Below are 23,972 nucleotides of genomic sequence, written 5' to 3'. Positions count from 1 at the left end.
AAATATATGATTTAGTTATGACGTTTGTTTTGTCTTGCACTGTCCTGTATTGTATTGCACTCTTCTGTGTTGTCTTGTAGTGTCTTGTGTTGTCTTTGCACTGTTTGCACCAGGTTGCACACGATGCACTTTATGTGGCGAGGACACTTCCAGTACTAGTCATCAGCCCTGTGTTTTCTGTGATGTAGCTCTATGTTGTTTTATGTAGCACCAGGGTTCAGGAGGAACGTTGTTTTCATTTCACTGTGTACTGCCTCAGCTATATATGGTTGAAATGACAATAAAAGCTTCTTGACTTGACTCATTATGCATTATTTCACCTTTGTTATAAATTATGCAAATTTTAATTTATATAATTACTTTTGTGATGAGTCAGTTTTAGTGTCAGGACGTGACGAAGAGTCAGTTTTAGTGTCAGGACGTGTGGAAGAGTCTGTTTTAGTGTCAGGACGTGAGGAAGAATCAGTTTTATTGTCAGGACATGATGATGAGTCAGTTTTAGTGTCAGGACGTGAGGAAGAGTCAGTTTTAGTGTCAGGATGTGATGTGTCAGGATGTGGTGATGAGTCAGTTTTAGTGTCAGGATGTGGTGATGAGTCAGTTTTAGTGTCAGGGTGTGATGAAGAGTTAGTTTTAGTGTCAGGGTGTGATGAAGAGTTAGTTTTAGTGTCAGGGTGTGATGAAGAGTTAGTTTTAGTGTCAGGGTGTGATGAAGAGTCTGTTTTAGTGTCAGGGTGTGATGAAGAGTCTGTTTTAGTGTCAGGGTGTGATGAAGAGTCTGTTTTAGTGTCAGGGTGTGATGAAGAGTCTGTTTTAGTGTCAGGGTGTGATGAAGAGTCTGTTTTAGTGTCAGGGTGTGATGAAGAGTTAGTTTTAGTGTCAGGGTGTGATGAAGAGTTAGTTTTAGTGTCAGGGTGTGATGAAGAGTTAGTTTTAGTGTCAGAGTGTGATGAAGAGTCTGTTTTAGTGTCAGGGTGTGATGAAGAGTTAGTTTTAGTGTCAGGGTGTGATGAAGAGTTAGTTTTAGTGTCAGAGTGTGATGAAGAGTCTGTTTTAGTGTCAGGATGTGATGAAAAATCTGTTTTAGTCCCAGAACATGATGGAGAGTCAGTTCTATTTTTGGAATGTAATAAAAAGTCAGCTTCATACTGTATATGGACAATCCTTCTCGCTATTTTCTAATAAAATCAAATGTATATAAGGCACATTAGGGTAAACTCAGTAGAGCCATTTGGGTCCTACGGCGCTACTGGTTGTTTCTACAGTTACTATGCTCACTGTTGCTATATTCAGACGTGCGCATGCAGTTGCACGTGGAGTGAAGGCAGCAGAAAGCGAGGCACCAAACTTTCAGTAAGTGAAAAACAATGGCATTTTTCATGTTTCCAAAGTTATTTTTGCCCGTTTGTGTTTCTGGATGATATCGCTTCACTCATTACTTATGATCTGTAATCTCAGTTCAGCAGAAACAAAAGCACTTTTTCTTTTTTTTATTTATCTTTTATGGATGGATTTGGACTGTAGTTAATGTCCACAGTCTGCTACACTGACACAAGACTACAGTTGGCTTCTGATCACCATCACTGCACACCTCTACATTGTTTATCTGTAATAAATGGACATTCGCTGCCACCCAGACGAGAACGGGTTCGCTCTTGAGTCTGGTTCCTCTCAAGGTTTCTTCCTCATGCCATCTCGGGGAGTTTTTCCCTGCCACAGTCGCCACCGGCTCACTCATCAGGGACAAACATACACATAAAGAACATCTTTTTATTACCACATTATCTTTGTAAAGCTGCTTTGAGACAATGTTTTATTGGCTTTACAAGACAATGTTTATTTGCTATACAAATAAAAAATGAATTGAATTTTTGTGTCCAATAAAAATAATGTCTACATTTATTTCCTAAGTCTGTCAAAAAGCATCAATTCATGTTTTTAGGTATATAATTGTCTGGACCTCAGCTGGCGATGAGGGTTCACTTCCTAGACATAAAGCAATTTTAGTTGAAGACCCCTAGTTTAGAGTTATGTGTATTTCTGTGTTCCTTGTGTTCCTTTTGTTAATTTATGTTGTTTGCTGCAGCACCCTGGTCCTGGGGTCCTGGTCCTTCATTTCACTGTGTACTTCACTGTATATGGTTGAAATGACAGTAAAGCCTACTTGTCATGAAGAGTCAGGTTTAGTATGAGGACATTATGAAGAGTCAGTTTTAGTGTCAGGATGTGATGAAGAGTCAGTTTAGATATCTCGATATGAAGGACCTAAGCAAGAAGGGACACACACACACACACACACACACACATATATATAGAGCACATCACAGTGAGTTATATACATATTTATTCTTTATTCTGCATATACTTAGGACAAATGGAACAAGGAACAGTGCACTCTGACATAACAAAAGAGTCCACACACATCATACACACACACACACACACTCACACGTACCATAACAAAGTGATCATGAGTCCAACATGCTGATGTGTGCAGAAAGACAGAGCGTCTACAGCAAACGCTTTACCCAAACAAAATCAAAACCAATCCTTCCCTACACGAAAAAAGGCAGAAACCAATAAGGAAAGGATTTTACACAGACCAACATTTAAAATAGAAGCACAACATTTATCATCAAGGCTTAAGAATTTTCCCAAAATAATCAGTCGTAATTAAAAAAAAAGAAAAAAAAAAAACGTGCATTAGCTCACAGATCCCCACAGAACCCATAATTTTCCCATTCATCGTAATAAATCGTTAAAAAAATCTGGATTCTTTTTTTTACACTTTTTTTTACACTAAAAATGTTGGATTTTGAACATGTTGTATAGAACGTTACAGTATCACAGTGAGCTCTTCAGTTCTGTAGTATTCTCTCTTGAATAATAAAAACTAACAAAGACCAAAAAAGGAACAGTGAATAAAAAAACACTTGATCATGAACTGAAATGCTCAGAGTTTAAAAATGATGTAGTGATACAATACAGGGATTATTTTTTATTTTTTTGCTTTTATACCATAATGGATGAAATCTGAAACAGTTACACTACAGCAGTAGAGATACAAAATTCCAACATCAGTCCTTTTTAGGTGCCAGGGGCTGTGTTCCAAATCACACCCTAATCTATGATAGTATGTGCAAAGGATTAATAATAGTATCTTTTCTGATTAATATGGTAACGTGGCTATGTCTCGATTCGCCATGCTTACTATTAGTACATATTTAAACATTTCTAACGAGCGTGATGATGTGAATGATATCATTTTGATAAGTGTATCTAATATACACTATATGGACACAAGTATTAGGACACCTAACTTTCCAGCCATGAAACTTTTACAACCAAGTTGGAGGCACACAATATTTTTTTCCCTTGTACTAGAAGACCCAAACCTGTTCCAGCATGATCATTTCCCAGTGCACAAAACTAGCTCCATGAAGATAAGCTTTGCATGGGTTGGAGAGGAAGATCTTAAATTGCCTGCTTTAGAGCTCTGATCTCAACCCTACTAAACACTTTTGGGATGATTTGAAATGCTGACTGCGCCACAGGCCTCCTACATCAGTACCTGACTTTCTGACTGAATGAGCACAAATCTCCACAAACACACTCCAAAATCTGGTGAACATCTTCCCAGAAGAGCGGAGGTTATTATAACAGCAATTTGGGAACTAAATGTGGCATGGGATGTTCAAAAAGCACATATGAATCTTGTTTTCAGGTGTCCGCAAACTGGTGTCCATATAATGTAGCTATAGTTATACTTTATGAATGCTTTAAAATGCCATCACTTCCCGTCTTTGAGTTTTACAACAAAGAAGACAGTCTATGTAGACAGCATTGGTGTTAAAGCATGGTTTAGATCTGATTCTCTATTTATTTATGGATGTTTACTTCTTATATTTTGTAGAAATTGTTCTGCGATTTAAAACATTAAATTATTATATAGAAATGTTTAGTATAGAATATTATGGGAGCATTAGCATGATCAGGACTTATATTTCAATTTCAAATTTAATCTGAATATAAAGGCAAAATAAAATCAATAACCAGGGTGGCTAGCTCTAGACTTGAGTGTGACATGTTAGCTTTTTATCTTTTTAGCATTTATAGTTACCTAGTGAACATGTACTGTAGATTTAACAACCAGAAAAAAATCTATTACTTCTTGACATTTGGAAAGCTATTGTATGTTTTCATTTGGGTTATGCAGCTAGAGTTAAATGTAAAATGTAAAATATTATTAGTAACGCATTACACCTGATCCAAACAAGCTGTTTTTTGTTTCTTTTATTGCGGAAGGATTAATGACATTTAACAAGACAATGTGCTGCTCACGAAACTTAATTACTTCATTTGAATGCCCAGCGTGTAAATTGATGTCCTAGCACATGCGCAGATACTGTAGATGCTGTGATATAAAATTAAATTAAATTAAATTAAATAAAGTAAAAAAAAAAAAAAAAAAAAGTGACATCCAAAGTGGCAATTTTTTTCCCTATGTTTCAGAATATGAAAAAGAGAAAAAAAATAAATGAAATTATCTGTTTCTAGTCAGCCAATAAAGCATGGTAATATATAGCTGCATTCCAAACTGCCATGCTTACTACAACTACTTATTTAAAAATAGTAAAGAGTGAGATGTTATTTCTGGATGAATGATATAATCATGATCATTGAATCTGATAGGGTGCCTGTCAAAAGTGTGGAAACACCTAATGTAGTCTTTTACAGTAACAGAAACAGTGTTTCTCCAAACATTCAGCTGAAATACTTTGCGATGCCTCTTGGAAAACTTGTGAAAGGTTTTCTTCATTAGCTGAAGATTTCTTTCTGATCTTTCAATCCAGTTCATTCAATAGGATTAAGGTGCAGTGACTGGGCAGGCATTTTTAATAATATATAACACTCCAGCTGAATGTTTGCTCTCTAAATAATGCTTGGATTTACGCTTCAGGTCATCGCTTTGTTGTACAATGAATTTGGTTCCAATTAGCCACAGTCAAGAAAGAACTGCATGGTAGCATGTTGGTTCAGTATTTCTTTCACCTGAAATATGAACCTACGACATTCCCAACCCCAAAACATTACGCTTCTACCTCTATGTTTGACTGTGGATGTAAGTCTGCTAACATCTTCTCTCCTGTTCTCCGTCTTACATAAGTTCTTCTGTTAGAGCCAAAAATGTCAAATTTGGACTCATCTGTTCATGGAACTTTGTTCCAGTCATTCACTGACCAATTCTTGGAAACAAAAGGAACATGCATGTGTTTCAGAAATAATAAAAGACTAGGTGTTTCCAAACATTTTACCAGCATTGTGTAGTAATAGTGTTAAAATTATGCTACAGTCATGGCATGTGCACAAGTCGATGCTGTGATGCCAGCAGTTAAAAAAAATTAAGTAAAATTTAATTTAAAGATAAAAAAAATTAAGCCACCCAGAATGTATTTTTTACGTTTCTAAAATGCAAAAAAATATATTATTTTTTCAGCAAAGCAAAACACAGGCCAAGTGCTTTCACATCCTCTTTTTCCACTTTTCACTTGATCAAGCTGATAAGATGATAGTTTGTCCACCTGAGATGAAGAGATGAATATTCATACTTAAAATACAGTAAAATACAGTGTTTCAATGTGGTGGGCTAATGAATATTTATGACACATGTTAACATTAAGGATGAATAATTCAGAGTTAATATATTTGCATGTGTGAGAAGTACTGCTTTCTGCCAGGACATAAACACGTACCTTTTAATGACATCATTATCTGTAAATAAGAAAAAACACACACCAGTTGTACCATTTGTTTTGTAGAAAACCTGAGAACTCATAGATTATTTCTTGTTATTTCTCACCGAAAGACCTGATTTATTCCTATAAAAAGTAGGGTTTTTTTGTTTAGCTTTTTTCTGTACAGTGTTGTATGAACCAAAAATAATAAGTGATTAGCCTTTCTATAAACAATGCGATTTATTTACGAACAGGTGAGCGTCATTTCACTGCAACCAGGAAACGCTTTAGAAAAAAAAAAAGGTATCGACAGAGTTCGTTCATGGAAATAAGTAAATATACCGCCTCTGGCTGTTTTAGTTCATTGTCACGTTTGAAAATCATTATTTTACATGAATAAAAATGGCAATATTTATTGATTGGAAGATGAATTTATATCTGAGTCACACTGCTGTAAAATCTTATTCTTGTCCTGTATTAACACTGTTTTTTAATATTAAAGATATATTTATATTTATATATATTTGTAAAATACACGTGTATTTGTCTGCCTGTACATTAAACTGTAAAATAAAGTGCATTTTTTTTTCTTGGCCTGCATAATTTTGCAGTATGACAGTATTGCACTTTCCCTCCATTCACTTTAAAATTCATCTTACTTTTTTTGACACAAGCCTCAAAAAATGTGTTCAGTTAAACATGACACACAGCAACATCTGAATGAAAGCAACATGATGCAATAGAAAAGGATATTTGAAAGTAATTCGTGGTTAAATTCGACTTAAACCATTTTAATCCACATGATGAAGATGAAGAAGAATATAACAATTAAAAAAAAACAAAAAAAACAAAACAAAGATATTTTCCACGGTGCTGGAGCGTTCCAATTCTCTGTTCAGTGCAATTTTTGTCCACATCCCCTTTGTCCTTTTGGCTATTTTGAAACTCCTTTTACTTTGTTAGCTTGAGTAAAGTTGGTTCGAGGAGTGTCCGAAGGTGTATCCTGATGATGACATCACTGTAGACATTTGGAACAAAATATTCCCAAAAGACTTTGCACCGGTTTTCAAAATAGTGCCATTAAAAGAAGCTGTAAACAAAAAAAATAAGATTTTCCTTATGACACAGGTTTGGCAAAGTGCGAGTCGAGAGGGGAAGTCAACAATTTAGCACTGAAAACAGCACTGAACCAAAGAGACTGGAACAGTTAACCCAGACCTTCGGTTGCCATGACAACAAAGTCGTTGGCTTTAAATCGTACATGACTATGTGAATATTTGATTGAATTGGTGAGTGAAATCACAATTCATGGTCGGAGGAAGAAACACTTTAATGGCAATTAACAAACTGAGGGGCAGCTACGTTGCTAATATTGTATGCTAAAGCGATGCTACCCAAAACATAATGAATACAAACAACGGAGCATGTTTGAGATCCTTAGCTATGGCAATATTTGTTTGCTGTGCAGATGATAAAATTTGTAAATGCTGAAAGAATGTCAGACATCAAATAATGGCATGGTTTGGCATTAAACTGGTTCAAAAAGAGAAATCGAAACAGGACAAGCTCTGGCTTTGGGTGGAAAAGGGGCACAAGTGTAATAAAAAAATTTTGGAAGCATAATTTTGTCTCATTATATCTTGACAATACAGCAGAATAGGCAAAATATTTATTGTAAATATGGCTTTTTGGTCCTAATTATTATTATTATTATTAGTAGTAGTAGTAGTAGTAGTAGTAGTAGTAGTATTATCATTATTATTTATCGTAAAAAAAAAAATATATGTAAAGCAAAGTGTAAGATTTAATGACCAGAACAAGCACTGTATAGGAACACCTGTACATTTTCACCCAATCATTTGGCTGCATTATAGTGCATAAAATCATTCAACTACTGATCAAAGCATGATATAATGTTTACATTAAGCATCAGGATAAAAAATAAAACAGTTGTTGTCAAACAGGTATGTTCGAGTGCCTTTCTGAGGTTTTTCTACCCAACACACTCTAAACACATCTCTAAAATTGACACACAATAGTGTGAAAAACCAATAACCAGAGAACAGTGGTCTTTAGATTATCATTCTTTGCAACCATGGTGAGCAGAAAAGCATCTCAGAACACACAACATAAAACAAAATTGTCTATAATACAAGGCTACTGTATATCATGTTCCACTCATGTTAGCCAAGAAGAGGACTCTGTCACTAAAGTGAATGCAAACTGTTTGGGTGAGCCATTAAGATTCAACTCATTGCATTCTGTGACACTTTTCTGCTCGGTTGTAAAGAGTAGTTATTATATTAGTGTAGACTTTTGGTCAGTTTGAAACAGTCTGGCTACTCTCCTCGGTCCCTCTCTCATCAACAGAGCTGGGGTACTCACTGGATGTTTTTAGTTTTCTGCACCAGTTTGTGTAAAAACTGTGTGAAAATCCAGGAGATCAGCCGTTTTTAAAATACTCAACTAACTTACCTGGCAACAACAACCATGCCACAGTTCAATTTCTCCTCATTCTGATGTTTGATGTGAACTTTATCTAAAGTTGTAACTTTCATGGCTATGCTGCCGCAACATTATTGGACAACCAAATGAATGTGCAGGTGTACAGCTGTTCCTAATAAAGTAGACAGGAAATAAGATTAGATTCAGACCTCTTTTAGGTACAAAAAAGGATCCACGTGTTTACCTAAGGACGTCCATTAGCTGCTCAATGTTACACTAGCTGCTATATTTTCAAAATGCTGTACTTAGAAAGCTAGCTAGCATAAGTGAATTAAAAACACGTGAGATGTACGGAGTCACTCTGCCACGCCATCATGCTGATGTTTAGTGATGTTTAACTACATTATCAAGATACACATTCAAAACCTGACTAATGCTAGCTGCCAGTAGCATCGAAAAAAGAGCTAGCCGGTAAATAATTAAATCTGCTTCTATAAAAGTGTATGAACCAGTGTAACAGTTAATTTCTGGTCATTAAATCAGGAAATATTGCAAATTACCAGTCAAAATGATATCGATGTCATATACTCTTAAAAAAAAAAAAAGAACAAGAAACAAAACAAAACAAAACAACAAAACGACAGCTCTGTCATGGTACACATTGCATTACTGTGTAATGATATGTTTCAGTACGTTGCTGTTTTGCAACCTTTCAGTCTTCAGAAGCACGTTTTTTAAATAAATAAGTTGGATTTTGTCCTCTGTGGCTATGAGCATCATTCAGTCCTCGGGGGATATTTACAGTGAAGCGCTTTCAGCAAACTAAGCACCGTAAAGAGAAGTTTTTAAATGCATGCTTGTTCTGTTCCACTGCACTTTTTCCTCGTTTGTCATCGAATTTGTACAAATCAGCAGGATTGTGATCATTTTAAAGATAAATAGGTTCTTTGTCCAAGAGGTTTGTATCAATATTTCCTGCAAACAATGCCAAAAAATATAATGGCCTTTTCATTTTCATGCCATGCAAAAATATTTTTTGCTACACCTCCATGCCACACGTTTTTCCCTCACATCTTACAGTGTTTCACATGCTAGTTTGCGAAATATCCCCATCTCCCGGCATGAGATGAATCTCTGGCGTAAACATGTGATTCTCTACTTTGTGTCCACTTTGGTTGCTTTCATTTATGCCTTCCGAGTTGTCCCCTACTTCGTCCTGAGTGCAGTTTTGTGCAGTATATTTTGGCGAAGAACCCGACATGCCGGCAATGTCCTCCTCCATGGACGCTCGCTGTTGTTCCTCGAGGAGAGATAAAGTCTCATTTGGATGGAAATCGCAGACCGGAAGCTTTGGAGAAAGGAATAGTCCTGATTCTTTCATTCTAGCCAGAATTAGAGATTCAGGAAAAAGTGGAGAGTTTTCTTGCTCCGGTGAATCGCCGTCTTCTTGAAGACTAATGCTGAGTTCCTGAGCGGAGGAAGTGCTTGGAGGTGTTAGAGGAACATCATCTGTACTTTCTAGAAAATTGACTGTCAAGCCTGGGTTAATTCTTTGAATTAAACATGTAGTGTTGTCCACCACACTTGTGCCATTTTTTACACAGCACTTATCATCTTTATTGGATGCTGCCTGAAGTGGAGGCACTTCGGTCGGGCTTTGCTCCACCTGAGCTGCCTTGTTACTAGAAGGGATTGACTTTTTGGCTTCTCTAAGTTCAGCAGTGCAGCTTGCAAAGCTTTCAAGGCTCGTCACATGTGGTACATCTGAAGCAGGTCTATTTCGTTTTCGATTAGATTTAGCAGTCTGTGCTCTCTGCTTTGGCCCGGCATCGTTCAGATTTTTGTCGAGATCTGATAAGGAACGTGCCTTGCTCATCTGGTTGTATATTTCTTCGAGTTTCTGGACATTAAGGTGCTGTGGACTTGAGCTTTTAAAACACTCCCTTGAGCCGTTTTTTCTATCAAACGGCATTAAACTGGCATCGGAGGAAGTACGCTTTGAAATTCCCCACCTGCTCGGAGACAGGTGATTATCAAAGGAAGGTTTGTCTTCACTCTTCTCCACCACAATGTCCATTAACTCCATGCTCCTTGCAAAGGCATCTTTCAGGTTCATCGAGACAATGCTGCCGTTCCTTTTTGCCCTCTCCAAGGCCTCTCGTCGCTTGATGGCTTTCTCCTGGCGCTTTTGCTCCTTGTAAAACTCTGAGAAGTTGTTGACGATGATGGGAATGGGCAAAGCGATCACCAACACACCTGCGATGCAACAAAGCCCGCCGACTATTTTACCTAGCAGTGTCTGTGGATAGATATCTCCATAACCAACAGTCGTCATGGTGATAGTGGCCCACCAAAATGAAGCTGGTATACTTGTGAATTTTGTTGCATCTTCGTCTTTCTCTGCAAAAAAGACCAAGCTTGAGAATATCATAATTCCCATTGCTAAAAACAGTATAAGCAAACCGAGCTCGTTATAGCTCCGTCTGAGCGTAAAGCCAAGTGACTGGAGCCCGGTCGAATGCCTTGCCAGCTTAAGGATCCTCAAGATTCTCATGATGCGGAAAATCTGCACCACACGTCGCACATTCTGGAACTGCAGAACACTCTTGTTGGACTCAGTCAGGAATATAGTGACGTAGTAAGGTAAGATGGCTAACAAGTCGATTACATTTAAAGGTCCTTTGAAGAATTTCCACTTGTTGGGTGAAGACAGGAAGCGCAGCAGGTACTCCATTGTGAACCAGGCGATGCATACAGCCTCGATGTGTGCCAGCTGAGGGTTGTCATTTGCCTGACCAAACTCATCTGTAACCTGGAGCTCAGGTAACGTGTTCAGGGACAAGGCGATGGTGGACAGGATGATAAAGAGAATGGAGATAATTGCCAAGATCTGCAGAGAGAGAGAAAGAGAGAGAGAAAAAGCTGTATTGAGTTACATAGTATAAAACTGTACTATCACTAATCATAGTGACTGTAGTGTTTTTATTATTACATTATTACAGTAAAAGACCCAAGCACCGCAATCCCCTTAGTGATTAATGTGTATTAGATCTATACTTGTAAAACCACTTCCTACATCCTACATACTTCCTTTATTACTGCTTCCATCTTAATGATGAAGTATGAGTCTATTCAAAACCAACTTCTGATTAAACCATTAAAACTGCCAGAGGGTTTAAAGAAATTAAGTAGCCACTATGTAAGAGCTGCAATAAATAATAAGAATATCTTTGTTTAAATGCAAGGCTGAAGATATGTAATGTTTGTCTTATTTGGAGTGTTTTTGGACAGTGTTCTGGAGTTGGGCAGTACATGATTAGGTTATTATTTTTACATTCTTACAATCTGTGTGACTCTCAGTGGGTGAAATGGCTGCGGGCAAACTATCTGATGTAAATCATTAGTTTTTTCTTTGCAAATATTGATTTTTGGCCAGCACGATGCCCCTACATTAATGCTTGATTTCCTGTGGTCAGACTGAATTCCTTTACACAAGGCATGAAAATGAAATTTCAGTTTGGGTTAACTACAAGCTAATTACAATACAAAGACCAAAAAGCACTGGCAGTGTACAGAATGCTACAATGTGTATGCATTGTATTGTTATTGCATATTCCCTTTAGCTGTGGTAAACATTTGTATATGAACTCCTGGTTGTGCTTGTTACATGTATAGTAGCATTGGTTTAGAATTGTGTTTACATTTCTGACCAAATCTATATCATATGGCATGAAGAAACTACATTTGCTTTTTAATCATCCCCTTTTTGTTATTGAATGAATGTCTATTATTCTGAGAAAGCTTTCCACTAGATAATGAAGCATGGTTATGGTGATTTGAGTGAATTCAGGCATAAGAGCATTATTAGTCAGGGCTCTGTGCCAGACACCTGAGTTCTTCCAATACAACCTTAACAAACCATATCTTCATGAACTTTGTTTAGTATACAAAAGCATTATAATAGACCTCTATGTTCAATTGAAGGTAAATTTTAAAGTTACAGCTTACAAAGACATTATGTACAATTGTGTGCTTCCATACTTATGGCAACAGTTTGGGAAACAACAGCATGTATGTGTAATGGTCAGGTCTCTACTGATGGGAAGATCGGATCATTTTAGTGACATTTTGTTTCCTTTAATCCTTTAATCACTTTCAAAACGTATATATATAGGAGTCACGTGACAAAAGGACAAACGACTCGGACCAGAGGACTTCTCAATTCGGTTTCCCGTATAATGAACTGCATAGCGTATATAGGAGTCACGTGATAAAAGAAGGAACGACTCAGACTAGAACAGTCAAGAGGTTAACTACTCAATTCTGTTTCCTATTCATAACTTACAGAGATTTTGTGGTGCTTTTCTCATGCGTGTTCAGTAGAAAATGAACGAATCAATTTTTGAGACTACTCGTTCTTCTGAGTCACATTATAGACATTCAAAATGAGCAAATTGTTCATAAACTTCATCTCTACAGGTGTTTATATACTCTTGCCCATACATTAGGTGTGTCTCTATATAAGAAAAAAAATGATAGTAAGAAAATAATAATGATAAGAATATTAATAATAATATTAATGTAGCATTCACTGACATATATAAACCAAATGAGCTCTCTCTGTTTAGAGATTCTTTATTACAGAATTCTCAGGGTTATTTTTTTAATCATAACCCACGTCATATAAGAGTTATCCCTAATCCACTGCTTCATCTTTCCTTATGCTCTCTATCTCTACACCTTAGCTTATTTTCCCCAAGAAAACCTCACCCCTTTCACACCTAAACCCACTGTCAAAGTAACATGGCACTATCAACTTTATTTGTTACTCACTAAATATACACTAAAGAACATTATATCTTTAATTAGTGTTCCTTAGGGGGGGTATACATTTTGCTTTTCTCATGGAGGACCAGCCTAACTGTCCACATCAACAATATTATAAGGATATTGTTCCCTTAAAAGAGTGAGAGAAACTGCTTTGTGCTATTCAGTTCAATTCAAGTTTATTTCTATAGTGCTTTTCACAATGGACATTATCTCAGAGCAGCTTTACAGAATGTAATTATAGAATTATAGAAGAAAATTCATTTATAATGAAATTTATATGTATTTATCCCCGATGAGCAAGCATGGGGCAACTGCGGAAAGGAAAAACTCCATTAGATGGTATGAGGACGAAACATTGAGAAGAACCATCCTCAAAAGAGGAACCCATCCTCTATGTAACTCTGTTTCCTGTACAGAGCAATTTTTTTTTGGATCTCAGGAACTGTATGTACATTTCTGCTAGAGGAACTATGGATAAGATGAATTTCTAGTTCAAAGTCCATTTCTTTTTAAAGCCAAAAAACTTCTGTATGCAAAGCTTGTTGTAACCTTCACAATAAGTCTGACCCTCTCCCCAGCAATTCGAAAAAGTTCAGGGTTTCTGTTTTATCCCTGAGGCGGTGAGGCACAAGCAGCAAAGTGGGACATTCCTCCGCTGTTTTGTTTCCACATGAGTGGTGACTCATGCTGCGTTCTGAACATTTCTGGTGGCACAGTGCACCTGGCAAAAAATAAACTCCAAGTGTAACTCACCAAGTGCAAAAAAATATATATAACTTTCAGCCTCTGTCTGCTCTATGTTTACGAGCTGCCTTAATATATTCATATAATCATTAATCTTTAGTAACTGCTATATCCTGGATCTGGAGGTAAAGAATGCTAAATGAATGCGAGGCAGGAATTCACAATGCATACGCTCCACTCATTTACACATTCATTCGAACCTAAAGCAATTTATCATAGCTAATCAACCAACTAACATACTCCAAATGCTTTGGAGGTGAAAGGAATGCAAAAAGCCTAAAGAAAACCCATAGGGCCACAAGGAGAACGTGAATAGTAATCTGACACAGATTGTATCCTAATTCATAGCTCCCTAACCTTGAAATAACTTATTCAAAAACTTTCCCAGATTTATAATGGACATATTTATTCATTTCTTACTTATACCTAATACAAGGGTTTCAATTATATCAGCACTACATGCACTAAATAATAAAGAAAACCTCAAATCCTGACAAAGGATGCAGATGCAAAAAAACTTTCTATAACCACACTAATGTTCAGAGTAGATCCTTTTAAAAAGAGATAGTGTATAATTTTTTTTATAAAAACCCTCTACTGTCCCACATTTCATTACAAACAAATGGGTGCTGCTTAGTGCAGTGGTGAGTGCTACTTAGATCAAACCTGTTAGTATTCGCACATTGCATTATCGATATCCACTGCAGCTCTGCGTTCATGCAGGAATGTGGTTTATGAGAACCTCTAAGTGCAGGAATATTAGGGTGTAGAGAAAAAAACAGAAAGCTAAAAGGAAGCGCATTAGGATTTCGATCCAGCCGCAACAGAGACATTAATGTGAGTTAAAGGAGCAAAGTTAAAGAATGAAAAGGTGATAAAGTGAATTTACACCTAGATAAGAAATATGGTTAGATAAAATAAAGAGAAAAATCTGAAAGTTATACAGCTTTAAAATAAATGTAAATTAAATAAAAAGTAACGGTGATTACTAGAGAAAGTATTGCAAAGTATAGTCAAGCAATAAGTAAAGAAATAAAATAGTGAAATAAAATTTCCAATTTCCACCATCTTAATAAACAATTAGGTATAAATAGAGTTATAAAAGTATTCAAAAAAAGAAGTTCAAGAAGTAATGAGTGTTTAATTAACAAATTGGAATAAATATATGAAGGAAGTTAGGAAATTACCAGGCTATAATTGAGTTCGAAAAAGTAATAAAAGGAGTTAATGAGAGGGAAGTTCAGGCAAACTCTCCCACACAACATCATCAATTAATCATGAAATCAAATTACAATAGTGAACCATGTCAATGGAACACAGAGGAGACATTCCCTTTCCTGAATAAATGTCCAGTAAATAAATTGCCTGCTGCTTTATAGATTATACATTCTCTGCTACGTTCTTTCATCTAGGCTTCCTGTAGCTGCCTACACAAATGCTGGTGTACAAAAAAAGAAAATAAAAAAATAGACCAGCACCATTCCACCTCTGAGGACTTATTCCACCTCACACTGCACCACACTCTATCTGATCCTCAGCCACTACTCGACTGCAAACACAACACCATTTCTCAAGTTACAAAGAAGACATGTTTCAAGACTCTTCTCTTCTGGAACTCTCAGGTGGTCAAATGAACTTCCACTAAATGCGATTGTGTAATATCTATGGATTTCTATTAAGTTTATGTTTACACACAGGAATGAAAAAACATTGACGAAGCATAAAAACAAAAACTTGAACTTTAGGTGCCACTAAATAAATGCGTTTTCATACATGTCAGGGTTATGAGAAGTTGAAACTATATTCAAAAGCTTATAAGCTCATCCATGAAACTATTTCAGCTGCTATGTTTAGAGTGAAGTGTATATAGCTTCAGCAATTCATCTGTAACTGTTACGCAAGTACAAATACCAAAATACATCACCTAAGTAACCATATCTGCTTCATAGGATGATAGATGCATACACACTGAAGATGCAAATTTACTGGCTCATCCTTCGAGTAGGTCACATACAGTACTGAATGTGTGCTTCAATACTAAAATCGAAGCATAGCTGAGCTCTTACACATCACAATGCTGCATAGAGAAGGACCAACATACTGTATAGCTGACGGGTAAGGGCCAAGCACGCCAGCAGATGCATGAAACAAACGTTTGATAATGGACCTTTGAGGCAATTATTATGCTAAATAACATGGAGAATAATGGCTAGGTAGCTCATTAGTTCAGATGTTGGACTTGTGGTTGAAAGGTTGTGATTGGAGTTCAAATCCCAGCAACATCAAGCTGTTCTTGCTGGAGCACTGACCAAGGCCCTTAACTCTTAAGACCCTAAATAAGTCACTCTGGAGAAATAATGTAGAAGCTTAGCTTATACAGCATAAACATGCTTGACAAAAAGGGATTATTAATGACCACACAAGAATGCACCATGTAACTGCGTTACAATTTAAATTATAAAAGTTATACTCTGTTTCTGGAATTATCTATTAAATGCTTTTAAGTGAAACCACAGATTTTACTCTTTTGGCTTTTCCACTCAGTGCACCACTACAATATTTATAACAAGAGTGGAATGAGATTTGGCTGCTCAGATGTGTTGGTCTTTCTGGGTTCGATGTTTTATGGATCAGTGGTTAGCTATTTGCTTTGAAGGCCAAATCCAAGAGAAGAGAAAGGTCATGGTGAAAAATGTTATTGAATCTGAGAAAGAAAGCTATTTTTTTGTGTTGAAGCTTGACTGCATAGAAATTTTTGTTGAAAATTTGGACACATTAGTACTGAGTCATGACAGAAAATGGCTATATGATAAGATTGCATTGTTTTTGGGAATGCCAGGGTAGAATTTGTGAGAATTTTGAATGTACAAATGTCATCAAATCACAACTTCAGGCTTGAAAGGAGTCAAATTGTATGGGGACTGAGAGGAGATGCAGCCAGTGAAAACACACAAAGCTCTGATGTTACACTATTTGCGTGTGGCTTCAGGAGAACTGAATGTTCTAAAGTAGCATAGCTACTCCAGCAACTGCTTGCTTGGTTAAATAATATATGAAATAATATTTTATTATATTTTATAAAAATAAAATTTAATAAATCAAATTAATGAAATACACTTTTTTATTATATTAAATACATTTAAATAATTAAATTAAATTAAATAAATGGAAACAATAAATTAAATAGATGTGTATATAAGCGTGTGTGTGTGTGTGTGTGTGTGTGTGTGTGTGTGTGTGTGTGTGTGTGTGTGTGTGTGTGTGTGTTATATTTAATTTTCTAAAGCATCCCATCAATCCTCCATTCATTCACTCAATATGTGGAATTGTCAAGATTTTCTCCTTATAAAATAAATATTTGAAGCTGGACTTTGCAACCAAAAGCCCTGTACTAAAAAAAATGTGTACAGTTTCACTTAACATATATATACTGTAATAATTGTTCCTAGCTGCTAGTGTGTGACTAACATGATTACTAAACTGCAAGTGTTTTAGCTAGTTGCAGAAATGTTTTGCTTATTTATTTTAATAATAAGTCTGCTGTACTGGACAGACAAAGAAATAGTTGAAAATTATTTTACATATCAGCAAAAAAAATACTCATTATTTTTGGCACAAGTGATGATGCTATAGTGGTCGACTTTGGAATGCAAGTGCATGCCTAATCAATATCAATTTAAGTTCATTTCTCACTCTAATTTATACACAATCAATATTCACTCAAGGTTGACAGACAGCGGGTGGTGTGGATCAGGCCATTTTTCTTTCCCTTGTGTGTGTGTGCGTGTGTGCGTGTGTGTGTGTGTGTGTGTGTGTGTGTGTGTGTGTGCCTTGTATAAAATCTTAAAAACGGACTCTTTAGGTCTGTTGCTTGCTGGTGTGTTATGCTCACATGCACTGCTTTTGCTTAGATATGCTTGAATATAAACGTAAATGTAATTGTAAGTGCTCACTGTTATTGTACACTAGTGTGTGACTTCTACATTCAAGCACTCTTGCCTTGTGTTGCATTCTAGAGGTTACACTCTAAAGTCATTCAAACCACAGCAAAAAGACATTCATTTCAATAGATATTATTTAGATATAATTCATGGACATGATATCTCATGATATGATACAAATATTCTGCAGCAGTGACATGTTACACCTGTTACTGATGTTTGTGGTGCAAAAATTTACTCATTGGATCAAAATAATGGTCAATTTTTTTTAGCTATTTTAGATGTAGGAACATATTGTTGAATGGATACTTTGTATTGTATGAAGAAGTCAGGTGTCGCAGAGAAGTATGTGAGTTTGGTGTAGGACATGTATGAGGACAGTGTGACAGCAGTGAAGTGTGCAGTAGGAACGACAGACTGGTTCAAGGTGGAGGTTGGACTGCATCAAGGATCAGTTCTGAGCCCTTTTCAGTTTGCATTGGTGATGGACAGGTTGACGAATGAGATCAGACAGGAGTCTCCATGGACTATGATGTTTGCGGATGATATTGTGATTTGTGGTGAGAGTATGGAGCAGGTTAAGAAAAGCCTGGAGAGGTGAAGGTACATGCTGGAGAGAAGGGGAATGAAAGTCAGTAGCAGTAAGACAAAGTACAGTCATTATGGGTATAAAACTAAAAAACAGGAGGTGGAAATGGATGTAGCAGAGTTGAGGATGTTAAGGTATTTGTTGGGAGTGACGACGATGGACAGGATTAGAAACAAGTTTATTAGAGGGACAGCGCATGTAGGACATTGAGATGATTTGGACATGTGCAGAAGAGAGACATTGGGTATATCGGTAGGAAAATTATGAGGATGGAGCCACCAGGAAGGAGGAAAAGAGGAAGGCCAAAAAGGAGGTTCATGGATGTGGTAAAGAAAGACATGCAGGTACTTCGTTTGAAAGAGGCGGATGTAGAGGACAGAGTAGTATGGAAACGGATGATCTGTTGTGGTGACCCCTAATGGGAGCAGATGAAGAAGAAGATTGTTAAATGGACACTTTTTTTACTACACCTCTACTTTATCTTTACTTCCACTTCCACATTCTCGTCAATTACACTTCCACATGATCTTTAATTGCACCTCCACATTATCTACACTTCCACATTACCTACTCTTGCACCACCATGCTATCTATACTTCCACATTATCTACACCTCCACTAAACATTATCCATGCTTACACTCTCACATTATCTACAACTCCACTTCCACATTATTATACTTCCACATTATCTTCAGTTCCACGTCCACATTATTTTCAGATTGTAACAGTTGTTACACCTTTCACAGATAGATAGATAGATAGATAGATAGATAGATAGATAGATAGATAGATAGATAGATAGATAGATAGATAGATAGATAGATAGATAGATAGATAGATAGATAGATAGATAGATAGATAGATAGATAGATAAGCAAGTACACTAAGTAAATATTAGACAGGCTGTATATAAGGTATATTAGTGCAAGATGCAAGTAAGGCATGTGTCCAGAAAGAGGGGTGTGTACCTAAATGAGCATATTCATGAGCCATTCATACTTTTGTGTTTTCTTTCCCATAGAATTTCACAAAAACACAATTTGCCTTCATTTTAAATTCCCAGGAGAACAATAATGCATAGTAAAAAATCCCAGGGTATTTAATGAGGTTGATATTGATGCTTTTAATGATGCATGCAGGTGCAGCAGCTGTGGCTGCAATGAAAGGAGACTTGTTGAATTGTGTTTATTGATTTTCTTGCTTTAGTAGTGGCATTCGTTTTCATTGTATGAGATACCTGTCTATGATGCAGTGGTCTGTTATACTGCATTGCTGTATAATATTAATAGTTTCTATAGCCGTGGCATCATAATGGTGTAGTAAGAGGTGGATTGATTTAGGTAGGACACCACTGAAGGTCTGGCTGTGAAAGACATCCACCATTCACTTGCACATTTTCTATACATCCACTTTCACATGATCCATAATCACAGCTCAACGTTATCTATACATCCACTCACACATTATCTATACCTCCACTATATTTCCATTTAATTGTGATTTCTCAGTGCATTTCTTTTTTCAGTCCTGGCTATGTGTTGAAAATGTTACACATCCTTTAAAACACTATCTCCTTCTGTGTGGGATAAGAAATCTTAAAGATGAACAAATTGACACCTTTTTATCCAGTCTATCTTATCTAATTTCTTTCTCTCTCTCTCTCTCTCTCTCTCTCTCTCTCTCTCTCTCTCTCTCGCTCTCTCTTTCTCTCTTTCTCCCTGCCTTTTTTTTTCACCTTCAAAAACCTAGCACTTGTGCAGTAAAATCTAAAGACAAGTAGGTAGTGTACAGTGGAAGATTATAAGCTGCTGTGTTTGGGGTAAAGCCGCACCATGTGTAATACAGTAAGAAAAGTAAAAGAATGTTGCAAGTAAAAGATGAAGACGTACAAGGTAATTGGGTATGTATGTATGTATGTTTATATTTATGTGTATATGTATCTATATATCCATCCCAATTGTATGTCATCCATTTTGTCACTAGAGTGCACTCTCTCCTTTTTTTGATCTTTCTCTTGACTTGAACTATGTAGTTCTTTTGACCATCACATTAATTATGAATCCTTTTTTATATAATCTCCTATAAATGGCAAGCTTACAGTGAAGGGAGTAAAGTATTATGTGAAGGTTAAAACCTTTGCTGCCGTCAGCATGATATTCAGAAGATGACCCATCCACGTTGTCTGTTTTCCTGATGGTCAATTTTACAGGAAGCTATTTTAAGTACCACACAGTGTAATTCCAGAACAATTATCTGAACTAAACCAAAAAGCTGTATTCAGCTCGGTTGCAACAAGTCTCTGAATTATGCACCACTGCAATCCAACTTGGTATTTCTTCCATTTTTTTGGTCAGAAAGAAATTTTGCTTCTGTCTAGGAATTAATGCATTACAATAAGCATCATTACCTGCCAATAAGCGAGCTTGAAATTAGTAAAAAAAAAAGTCTAAAAATATTATAAACAATATTAATAATTATGTTATATTTTCACAGTGAACCTTCTATATCTCTATTAGAGACTAGATTAGATTAGATTAGATTAGATTAGATTAGATTAGATTAGATTCAAAGTTATTGTCATTGTGAAGAGTACAAGTACCGGGCCAATGAAATGCTATTAGCATCTAACCATAAGTGCAAATAGTAAGGTGTATAAATAAATCTAATCTAAAAAATAAATATACAAATATATATATATATATATATATATATATATATATATATATATATATATATATATATATATATATATATATATATATATATAATAATCGTATTATAGAAGTGCAAAGGTGCATATATATTACAAATAATATTGTATAAGGTGCATTTGTGACGCTAAACACAGATGGGTATTATTTAAAAAGTGACCAAATCAGGATATAGTGCAATTGTTCAACATGGGCACAATTACATGCTAAAGCTTTTTTGTTTATATAAATGAACAGCCATAAAATGAGTCAAATCAGATTTACAGGAGTTTTCCCTGATGCATTTGTTGCATGGGATGTGTATGGTTCAAACCTTTGGCAATGCGCTTGTGTGTATGTAGCTCTCTATTGAATCAACAGTCACAATAGTGTACACTTTAGGTGTTCGCACAGATGAATGTATTTATTAGAGCTCCACAGTCTGTAATTTGCTGTGTCTCAGTGCTTTAGGCACCTCGTAAACTAAAAACCTTGACAGGGTGTTTACATCATACTGATGTAGCACTGTTTATAAAATGCTAATGAGAGCAAGAGAGAGAGAGTAAGAGAGAAAAAGAAAGAGCATTTTCTCAGACTAAAATATCTTCTTAATAAAGTCATATGACAGAATTTGAGATGGGGCTAATGAAACATTCACTCATCCAGCAATATTACCTCTTTGCGCTCATTTCTACAAGCACCAGTTAATGCTATAATCTATAGTTTTGAAATTTTTTAAATGGAGACATTTATTACTAATACTAACAGTAAGGACAGCCTTCGCTTTTTCTGGACACTAGGCACTGGGCAAACTTTGTAATGTAGCACTCGACTTGTGATGCGTTTCTATTCTATTACGGAAACTGCCACGTACTCATTTCACAAATGGTGTCGTTTCATATTTACAGAGTATTCCTCAAGTCGAAATTATAGTTGGTTCATTTGAGTGAAATAGTTAAAAAAATTATAATGAGTGTGTATTCAGTGAGTTTGCAGTTACACTGAATGTGGAGTCCAACTGTTTGTCAGCTATTTTTATACCCATAATGACATCAGAATTTGTGAGTTATAATATTATTATTATAATTATTATAATTATTATAATTATAATAATAATAATAATAATTATTATTATTATTATAATTATAATTATTATTATTATTATTATTATTATTATTATAGCGTGATGAAGGGGGAGAGATTATTCATTGACATTTTCTCCTCTGGGGAAGATTGACTAACTGCTTCTAACCTTTTTGTGTCCTTACTAAAGATAGAAGTTCAATCCTATTACCATTATCCTGAAGTGTCCTCACTTAGTATGGACAAGGTGTATAAGCACACACATATACACATACACATACACACTCATTCACTCTCACCACTCTCTCTGTCCCAGTTTTATTTTGTATTGTGTAACTGTTGTATGTGACTAAATTGCCTGCTCACCTTTAATAAAGCCATCTAAATGCTAACTAACACTGAACTGTTGCTCATCCCAGAATTCCGAATGAAATGAATAGCTCGTAATAACATGGCCAACAACCTACAACAACTTACAACAACTAGTCAGGAATTAGTATGCTGTAATTTGCAGCTTGCTGATTAGGTAGCTGCTCACTTGAATGCATTGCAAAGTAACTTGAATTCTGCACTGCTTTACATTTAAATTCTATTCACGCAGTGATGCTAATATTTGTATGTTTACCTACCAGCTAAGCCAGATGCTAAGACGTGCATCCTTAACATCCTTAATGCTAATTGCGCTCTAGTGTAGATAGTCTACATTAAATATTTATTATCTTTGAGTAAGCATGCAAAGTAGAATAATGCAAATGAGAGAAGCAAAGTGTGAAGAAGAGAACCTTGGTGAATCAGAATGCAGTGTGTGTGTGTGTGTGTGTGTGTGTGTGTGTGTGTGTGTGTGTGTGTGTGCTGAATTTAAAAGAGCCTTATCAACACACTTGACTTCAAAGCTGCCCATTCACACAATATGAAAAAAGCTTCAAACAAAACAGAAGGCTCGAAAGTCCCTCACTGGAAAGAGAACACAGCGATGCTAATGCTAATACTCCATTTAAAGCTAGCGCTAATTGTTTTTCTAATGAATGCCAGCTTGAGCAACTCTCTGTAATGATTCAAAGCTAACAAACTGACTCTAACTAAGTAGTGCAGTCTAAAAATAGTCAAAGGCACTTTCTTTATTTATTTATTTTTATGTTTTGTCTGATACAGAGCATGAGCTAAGCTGCAGGTGCTGTTTTGATGCTGCTAGGTCAGTTTAAAATATGGTGACATTGAGGGTCATAGCACGTTATTTACATAAATTTCATCCTTGTCAATACATTTAGTAAGAGCCCTTGTGCACTCTGGGATGATGGGGAGTGCTAGAAAAGACCACACTCATCGTGATACAAATGTTCACTATAGGATAAATTTGATCAGTCCAAAGAACTTTGTATCGATTTGTACTGACTGTCAAAGCATACAAGTGGACCAAAACCATGCTTGCAAAAATAAATGCTCCCCACAGGACAGCAGAAATATAAATTTTGTTGAGGGTCAAGATGACTGGTGCAACTATGTATTTAATTTTAAGGCTAATATTATATAACGTGTATGTGTGTGCGTGTGTGTGTGTGTGTGTGTGTGTGTGTGTGTGTGTGTGTGTGTATATACATATATATATATACTGTATATCACCTCAGAATTGACATTTTGGTAAAAGTTCCCTATATCCTGTGGGAAGAGAAGCTTTACTGTTCTTTCTATCATCTAACACCAAAACCAAATTGAAAACATAGAGCAATACAATATGGCAGATGGTTTAAAAGACATGTCATAAAACTGCAGCTTCTTGCAGCTGTAGCTAAGGTAGAAAGCTCCTAACCTACATCAATGTTATGGCCATGTGACCTGGCAAATGCATGAAAACAAGCCCTAGAAAAAGAATTCATATTAAAGATCATAACCTTTTGGTTTGTATTACAATTAGG

The 23,972-nt window shown here is 36.0% G+C and overlaps 2 protein-coding genes across 2 annotated transcripts in view; both read right to left on the bottom strand.

Annotated features, from left to right (window-relative positions):
* Nucleotides 1–356: 356 nt before the first annotated feature.
* Nucleotides 357–8,293, bottom strand: LOC124403650 (clumping factor B-like). The gene is made up of 2 exons (XM_046877349.1): nt 8,211–8,293; nt 357–1,113 (listed from the first exon to the last, which is right to left on the bottom strand). Exons 1-2 carry the CDS (start codon nt 8,291–8,293, stop codon nt 357–359), a joined length of 840 nt encoding a protein of 279 aa, XP_046733305.1.
* The window catches only part of kcnb2b (potassium voltage-gated channel subfamily B member 2b), a 98,144-nt gene continuing 80,682 nt past the window's right edge, over nt 6,511–23,972 (bottom strand). The window contains exon 3 of the mRNA XM_046834173.1: nt 6,511–11,070. Within this exon, the coding sequence (XP_046690129.1) occupies nt 9,265–11,070 (1,806 nt within the window). The 3' untranslated portion in view covers nt 6,511–9,264. The remainder of the gene's footprint in view (nt 11,071–23,972) is intronic.

Source organism: Silurus meridionalis, chromosome 21 (genome assembly GCF_014805685.1).
Source record: "Silurus meridionalis isolate SWU-2019-XX chromosome 21, ASM1480568v1, whole genome shotgun sequence".
In the NCBI taxonomy this organism is placed as follows: Eukaryota; Metazoa; Chordata; class Actinopteri; order Siluriformes; family Siluridae; genus Silurus; species Silurus meridionalis.
This window is presented reverse-complemented; position numbering and strand designations above follow the sequence as displayed.